Source organism: Lactuca serriola, chromosome 9 (genome assembly GCF_051521515.1).
Source record: "Lactuca serriola cultivar US96UC23 chromosome 9, Lser_US96UC23_V15, whole genome shotgun sequence".
Classification (NCBI taxonomy): Eukaryota; Viridiplantae; Streptophyta; class Magnoliopsida; order Asterales; family Asteraceae; genus Lactuca; species Lactuca serriola.
In genome coordinates, this window is record NC_136416.1 from 210368243 (window position 1) to 210377182 (window position 8940).

Genomic DNA, 8940 nt, shown 5'->3' on the forward strand with positions numbered 1-8940 from the left:
TAGAGAAAGAGAGCAGCATTTTAGAACACACCGAACCAATCCAACATAGAAGTAGTCGAGTCCCAAGTTGTGAAAACTTTCAAAAGTTTGATTTTGATTCATTACTACATTGTACGAATTAAAACGAGACATCTTTCAGAAACAAAAACCACCACCATTTTCATCTTTTTAGATCCTCCATCATCAGCTGCAAATTCAAACAAATCCATCACATCACAATTTCTTACATCAAACTTCAATATATCTATATCTATATCTATATATATATCATACCAGAATCTTCCATCATCGGAAACCGCCACTTGATCGGCGTTCATATGGTCCAGAACGGTCACGACCATACCGATCACTGCCGCCACCGCCACCACCGCCGCCATTCCTACTGCGTCCGTTATTACGATCTCCATTCCTGTCAGGACCATAACGACCACCACCGCCGCCGCCTCCGCCGCCACGTCCACCACCATAACGGTCATCCCTGCCACCGTACCTACCGCCACCTCTATCGCCTTCACTTGGACATTCCCTAGCAAAATGTCCAGGCTTACCACACTTGAAGCAATCTCCACCACCACCACCACCGCCACCACCTCCGCCACCACGACGGCCGCCTCCATCACGGTCACGACCGCGGTCACGCCCACGATCACGGTCACCGCCACCACCATAATCCCTGCCTGAACCACCTTGAGGTTGAGCTTTGTCTACTGTGATGTTCCTTCCATCCAAATCCATTCCATTCATTGCTTCAATTGCATCTTCCATCGCTTGCTTTTCATCAAAAGTCACAAATCCAAATCCTCGTGAGCGTCCAGATTCCTTGTCTACAACCACCTAAATAATATGAAAAAACAAAAATGTAAAGAGATAAATATGTGAAAGAATCTAAGAAAGCTTGTAAACCATATGTTACCTTTGCATCAAGAAGATGTCCAAACTTTGAAAACGCATCTTTTAGAGCTCTATCAGATGTTGACCATGATAACCCACCGATAAAACAGCGGTATTCCACATCATCAGACATGTTTACAGCTGCGCTACACTAGTAAACACTAAACAGAGCATTAGCATCAAAAATTAAAGAAGCATGTTTTGATAGTCTACTGTGAATATATAAACTTTCCCCAATCGTCAATCCTCAAATTGAAAACCAAACAGCTAGATCTTAATTCCTGATTTGCTAATTTTATATTATCTTCGAAATAAACAAATCAGGGAGATGATTGAACATATAGAATCATGATGATTGGTGTGAAAGTGAACAATACGATGCCGAAAAGTACATATCGCAATTCGCAAACATAAAATTAAAATTTAGAAATACGATTACGATTGACAAAATAATTATCCACCGTTCTGAAAGGAAAGTAAAGAACTATCAAGATCATGCTTCTAATCATGAAATAGATTATACTCATCAATTATACACAAAAAACGCAAAAGAAGAACATCAATCGCAGCTCACAGATCAAACAACAAAAACTAAAGAGCATCAAGATCTAAGTATAAAGGAATTAAAAGCGGCACAAAAGATATAAATCAGTAATCTTTCTTACCAGTAGAACGATACGATCGAGTGAAGAGATTGGAAAATTTTCTAGTAGTTAGCGTTGATTTGACGAAAGAATGATATAAAAGCTTAAGACCTACGCGGCTACGCCTGCCCTATCTATACATCTGTACGGAGTTACAAACGGGTTAAACCCGTCCCAGATCAATTGGGCCCGAAGGACTAAATGGGCTTCTCCATTTCAATTTTGAAAAATAAACTTCTAAAAATATTTTGGTCCCTTTGGTCAATTGTTCGGTAGAAATTTGAGTTTTAGACCTAGTTTTCTAATTTTGACACCATTAGTCCCTATTGTATTCAATTTCATCAAAAGTCATCCTTTGCTCATTTACCATGTTCACACTACTATTAATGAGTCTCATGTGTCTTGCATTAAAGGTATTCTAGTCATTTCAAGTCTTCATCTTTTAGGTAAACGTCTTGTTAGCCGCCATAAATAGAGTAATTATGCCTACATATTTCATAATTGATCTCTAACGTAATGTTGAAACCTTCTCCTAAGAAAACATTATTGCCTTCATTACGATCTATCGATCAAGCCAGACTCTTCCCTTTCGAACAGGTATTAGCTGAAACCATAAACCACAAATTGTAAGCACGAAAATCATATAATGGGACCCGCCCGGCATCGAGCCCCGCTTGGTAAACAGATATGTCAATCATCAGGCCTCGCCTGGCATCGGACCCCACCCGGTATAAGCATATAAACATATAAACACACAACACATGTCATAATCACATAGATAAATAGCATAAAGACTAGCCTTCGGGCCCCACCCGACATCGGGTCGTACCCGGTAATCGTAAAACACATATAAATAACTAACATACAATATACTCATCAGGCCCCGCCTGGCATCGGGCCCCACCCGGTAAACATAAAACACATAACACAACCAAGAGTCACGCAGACAACAAGCATACTAGCATAACAAATCATAGGCTGACATTGGTGCATTCGACCCGCTAAACATAGTGATGAGACTCACCTCGAATGTTGAATCTCACTAAAAGAAATCCCTAGTTGTTGCCCTGATGATTTCGCGAGCTATCAGAACAAAATAACACCCAATTAGCAATTGGGTTCCAATATATGGTCCATAATCTATACTTGGGGTAAAATGACCATTTTACCCCATGCCCAACTTGAACCAAAAATGAGGCCCAAATCCATAAACCAAAAGGCTCAAAACCAAAAGATCCACAAAGGCCCACTTATGGCCTAATTTTTCAAATTGGGCCCAACCCCTATATGGGCCTTATCTTAAAGCCCAATAATTTCCTTAGTCCCAAAAAGTTGATCTCGAATGGCCCAAAATGCCCAAATTAACAAGGTAGCCCAAAGGTGGAAAGCCCAAAACACAACATATCCAAAGCCTAGTTGAGTGTTGTACACGATGCCTACACTCAGCTACGCTGGGCGTACTCAATGAATCCTGGTCGCGACCAAAACTAGGTATGTTAAGCGTACGTCCAGTTACGCGGGGCGTAACCTGACTCGCTCTAAAAATGATTTTATGGCTTAACCACTTAAGCACTTTGCACCCAAACTTCATAAAACCTTAAAATAAAGCTCTTAATGCATAAAGTCGACACCTTTATGCATTTACATGACTTAATGGGACCCAACAACCATCTTAATCCATTAAGACCCATTCTAACCCAACTAGAACATGCATGGACTAAAAGCAATGATCAAGATACCATTTTTACGAACTTTTAAACTCAGAAAGGGCAAGATCTAGCAATCTTATCTCCTGGAGTGGCTCAAACTCACAAGGAGGACTCGAAACCCATATATAAGCATAAATATAGCCTAAACCCATAAAACATAACAATAAGCCAAGCTATGAACTTTATACCTTAAATGAGAAGGAAATGAAGCCAAGAGTCTGAATCTATAAGTCTTTCTTCGAACCACAAGCTAGCACCAAGCACCCTTTCCTTGAAAATGAGTCGTAACAACCCAAATTTCCAAACAAATTTTTCATTTTTAATTAATTAAAACATTCCCATAACATATGAAATCTCAATGACAATTGTTTTCAAAATCCATAGCATCAACACTTTATTTCAAATATCAAAGATTACGAGAGGCATCCTTGAGGCGACCCCGGTGATTTTCGGGTTGATGAAGGAAGGGATCATCGAGCTGATGGAGGAGCGACTCAAGATATTTAGGAGTGACATGGCACCTGGCCAGTCTAGTACATGTACGCTCTCCTTCAAGGATTTCAGGGGATGCGGTGCGTCAGACTTTCACGGGGTGAAGGACCCCATTGTGGCGAGGAGATGGATTGCAGACATCGGGTCTGCACAGTTGACGAGCTTTTGCCTTGAGGGGTCGAAGGTCCGGTGTGCTACAGGATGTTTGAGAGACAAAGCCAGTGTGACATCCCCATTTTCACGGCCAGAAAATATCGATTTTGTTTATGCTTTATAAAAATCAGAGTATCTCTTTTAATAAAAAGGTTGCGGAATTTGTTCCCAGTAAAACATGATAAATACGTTATCAAAGCATTTCCGAAGAAAAGTATTTTTATTCATTTTAAAACATTTGGGATGTTATTGTCAATACAGAAACATAAGCATAAACAGAACTTACATTCATTATCACTAGTGATTTATATCTCCTTAATATCTCAGTGTAATATGACTTCATATCAGCACCTGTGATATAAATAAACTGAGTGGGTCAGGTTGGGAAACCTGGTGAGTACAAAGGGTTTTCAACACACAATAATATAATTATTATGTTTAAACATTTAAACAATCAATCCAATTACCCATCCCCATTATCTTCTTTATTATACCCTAAGAATTCAGTTATTCCTCGTTTATTTATTCCTAAGGGTTATCCTAAGGAATAGACACGAAATCCATCGTTGCCAAGGTTTACTCAACAAGCACTAAATCCATAGTTACCAAGTTTTATCTCGTTTATTGACAGTATCATTTCCGAGACTCCTCTCGCAATACAGGTCAATGGGTTTTATCTTGTTTATCGACTGTATCGTTTCCGAGCATATACTCGCAATACATGTCGATGGGTTTTTAGAGTACACCTGGTGAATACACAGTTCAAAACACCTACAGGTTGCGAGCCTGCTAGTGTCCACTGAACTGTCTAGAATAGACTGTGGTTGTCACCCATACTCTGCTGGATGACGGGGTCAACACTGGGGTAAAATGTTGGTGATTTTATATCACTAATTTTATTTAAGTGTAATGGGGTTAATTTGTTGATCAATGTCACTTTGACAATTATCGAACAAATTAGTATGGTGCGGAGTGCACATTTCTTTGATTTTGTCATTGTTGAAAGTATATTGCTATTTAGAGGCGAAGCCCCTGAACTGACGGGGGTCCGGGGGCGGCAGCTGCTGGCTGGGGTCGTACTGCTAGGTTAGCGCGAATTTTTTTTATTAGTTATGTTACTATATAAAAAATGTATCAGAAATCCATATTTTGATAAAAACACCCGGTTTTGTGATCCATTTATAGACCCGATTTTATGGTAGTTTATGACAGGTAATATGGCCGTTTTTTAACAGGAAGTTATTTATATATAACTACCATATGGCAGTTTTAAGACAGAAAGTTAGTTTTATGTTATATATGATCAATTTCAGATTCTCTTTTGGGTACAGATTCATAACATCTTCTTCATTCTATATTCTAGAAAAAACAGTGAGTTTCATTCGATTAGAGATTTTGAGTGTACCCTCGAAATGCTTTAATCTGAAAGTGTTTCACAACTCTCACTGATCCAAGTATATCTATACCCCGAATTTCTAACATAAAAGGCTTCTTTCATGATTCACCTCTCACCCTTACCTCATGGTTTATATCACCTATTCATCATTTTATTTTTGTCACACAGAAACTATTTCATCTACCCATGTTTTAAGCAACATATTTTGTAGATATAAAATACGTATACAGTTTAAAACATGTATAAAAATCTTTCACCCAGCACAGACAGGAAGTATTCAGACAGTATACACACATAGCACATAATTTATACAAAATACTTCATATCTATGTGTAAGCAGAAAGTAACTATGCACTCACTTGATTAGGTGGTGACTCGGCACTTGGACAGCACTTCGTTACTCTTAAAATAATTTTCCTCGACAAAACCTAGTATCAATACCACTAGGGTTTAGTCTAACGTTAACCATGACTAATTAATAGTCTAGCTATTATTACTATTATATAAGCGTTAAGCAATACTTATATAACCCATAATAATAGCCAAGTATTTATTATAAGTTCCTAATAACGTTATTATAATTAAATAAAAGCTGTATTAAAAATAGCGTAGTTGTAGCTTACTTACAGCGGGTTTTTCTCAAAACCGGGCGCCGCTGGAGCAGCATTCTTCTCGGAGTCGTTGGGCACTCTAGGGCTTCTGCCTCGTGCTAGGGAGGTTCCCTAGGCTTTTCGGGAGGTTTCGGGGCTAGAGAGAAGTTCTAAAGAGAGAGAGAGAGAGAAAAGTGAGGGGAGGTGTGAGGAATGAATGGAGACCTCACCACTTATTTATAGGGGCTGGAGGAAGGTTCATGTCGTGAATTTTTAATATTCATGTCAGCCTGGTGCTGACACGTGGCATCGCACACAGGGTGGAAATCAGCCAATTTTCAAAAATTAATAACTTTCACATACGAATTCCGTTTTCAGCGTTCTTTATATCCACGCGTAGGAAAAAACAAGATCTACAACTTTCATTTAGACTCCGTTAGCTAATTCTCGACCGGTCTTAAATTTAACAGTATGAGGAGATTAGACTGTTAAATGACCGCGAAGAATTCATAACTCCTTAATACGGACTCTGTTTCCGTCTATCTTTTTACTGTTGAGTTCCTATTAATGAGATCTTCAACTCTCATTTAGGTCGCATAAGCCAAAAACCGCTCGAACTAAAATTCGAGTTTCGGGCGGTGCACTACTATGCCAAATCTTAGAAAATTCATAACTTCCTCATACGAAGTCGGATTTGAGTGTTCTTTTTTTGTATGTTCTCGGTTTAACGTATACTACGACTTTTGTTTAGATCACTAAGGCTAAAAAGTTATCTATCGCAAATTCACTATTTACGTCTCCCGGTGTCGTGCCGATTTTGCTGTAAAACTTCGACGGGCCATAACTTCTTCGTTATAACTCGAATTCCGGCGTTCTTTATATGTACGAAACCCTTGAGACATATTCTAAAGCTTAGTTAAGATTATTTATTCTAAATAATCTTTTTTTCGAAAAGTCGTTTTTGACCCTTATTATCTCTAAATTGACTAGCCCGGATCTACGGGCGTTACAACTAGAGACTGGTGGGAGGTAGTCAATGATTCGTTGGGAGCCCCAGCCATTGAGGCTATGACCTGGTCGGACTTTGTGACCAGGTTTAGGGCTGAGTTTGGGTCGGATGTGGAGCTTCAGCAGCTGGCATGAGGCAAACTACTAAGTCGGTGGCGGAGATTACTGTCAAGTTTAGGGAGAGGGCCTTACTGGTGCCTCAGTATGCAAGGGATGAGGAGGTGAGGAAGACTCGGTACCATGACATGTTGAGAGCTGACATCCGAAAACATGCCAGTTGACCGTCGAGGAGTCGCGTGCCACACGGGAGGTGGTGACGGGTATGTTTTCTTCTCCCTAACTCTTATTACATGTCAGTTATGATATTTATGTTGTATGTTTTATGTGTTTTGTTTAGGATCGTTCCATGTGATCGACATCCCAGTATAGGTGTTATTTGACTCAGGGGCTACACGATCATTTGTCTCTCTCTTGCACTTAGCAAGATGTTTTCTGAGTCTTCGGGCATGTTGGATTGTCCTTTAGAGGTCGAGATTGTTGACGACCGATCTGTTCGGGCTTCGGAGGTCTACAGGGATTATGTTTTGAGGATGTATGACGAGCGTTATCTCGTGGATTTGGTTCCATTCCGTTGCATGGGAACAAGGTCATCATCGGCATGGATTGATTGAGCCCTAATGGGGCAGTGATCGACTGTGCACAATAGTTGGTACGTGTCAGGACTCCAAGTGGGAGAGAGTTGGTGATTCAGGGCGAGAGGCCGCAACGTGGACCAACTTTGTGCTCAGCAGCGAGGGTTGGGCGCTACCTCCAGCAGGGTTGCACAGGGTAGGTCGCATACGTTATGGATACCCATGAGGCGGGTAAGGCGACCGTGAGTGATGTACTAGTGGTGTGAGAGTACCCGGACGTATTTCCAGATGAACTACCTGGGATACCTCTGGAGATACATGTGGAGTTCAGGATCGACCTAGTCCCTGGTGCGGCTCAGATAGCCAAGGCACCATATCGGTTGGCTCCTCCTGAGATGCAGGAGTTGTCTACAAAGCTACATGAGCTGTGTAACACCCAAAATTTTCAAATAATTTTTTACAATTTGAAGACACACTTTCATTCATAATTGTTATAAAAATATCATTGTATCATAACAATCCATAACATCACATCCCAAGATCATAATATGTAAAAACTCCTCATGTGTGTACTGATCAAGCCGGCGCCTTACCGCGATCCTCACTGGTACCTGAAAACACATAACACAACACTGTAAACATAAATGCTTAGTGGGTTCCCCAAAATACCACACACCACACATATTAGCCACTCGAGGCTATAACTCTGTTTGACCCTCTGGTCAATGTGTCTCAGTGGGACCCTCCAGTCCCATAACTTTGTGGGCCCTCTGGCCCTAACTCTATGGACCTTCCGGTCCTAACTCTGTAACATACATAGCATAAATCACATAGAAATCACATCATGCAAAAGCATACAAAATACTCTGTCACATAACTCTAATTACCACTCTAGGTAAAGTATAGTGGGAACACTCCCCTCGGGTAACTCGGTAATCTCGAATTTTGTAAAAATCTAGTCTAGCCTCCGCCTAATCATATGAAATAAACACTCCAAATCAATACATCTCTCAAGGCTAGAATACTCCATCTCTTAGTACGCTCAGAAGGGTAAAAGACCATTTTTACCCCTCTCATGGCTCAAAGACCCTAAAGTTGACCAAACCCTAAAAGTCAACAAAAGTCAACTCTCCGGGTTACGCTGCGCGTACCAAACATATACGTTGGGCGTACCCGGCGTCCTCACAGAAACGGGGTGTGCGACCCCTTACGACGCGCGTACTGGGATTAAGCCCCGCGTAACTCCCAGTTTCAGACTTTAAGCTCTTGAGGTCTTAAACAGTTAAGACCCACGTCCAACTTCTAGATCTGACCATTTCTAAGCCTCTTAATCCATAAAGTTGGTGACTTTAAGCCTTTGCATGGTTGGACAAGTCACTAACATCCATAACATTCCATTTCCTAACTCTAGAAAGCTCATAACTC

General features: G+C 40.6%; 1 protein-coding gene across 2 annotated transcripts; it reads right to left on the reverse strand.

Annotated features, from left to right (window-relative positions):
- ATRZ-1A (RNA-binding (RRM/RBD/RNP motifs) family protein with retrovirus zinc finger-like domain-containing protein) lies at positions 1–1712 on the reverse strand. Of its 2 annotated transcripts, none has more exons than XM_079018607.1 (4): positions 1557–1712; positions 914–1042; positions 274–834; positions 1–187 (listed from the first exon to the last, which is right to left on the reverse strand). In XM_079018607.1, exons 2-3 carry the CDS (start codon positions 1022–1024, stop codon positions 286–288), a joined length of 660 nt encoding a protein of 219 aa, XP_078874733.1. In that variant the 5' UTR covers positions 1025–1042; positions 1557–1712; the 3' UTR covers positions 1–187; positions 274–285. The 2 variants fall into 2 exon arrangements, with proteins under 2 accessions (XP_078874733.1, XP_078874732.1); XM_079018606.1 differs by having other exon boundaries at positions 914–1052; positions 1557–1707.
- Positions 1713–8940: the final 7228 nt, after the last annotated feature.

Bases quoted from the DNA above. Each gene is read 5' to 3' on its own strand.
- ATRZ-1A (XM_079018607.1), bottom strand. From the start codon at position 1,024: ATGTCTGATGATGTGGAATACCGCTGTTTTATCGGTGGGTTATCATGG. The intron at 835-913 runs GTAACATATGGT...CATATTATTTAG, and splicing joins GACATCTTCTTGATGCAAAG to GTGGTTGTAGACAAGGAATC.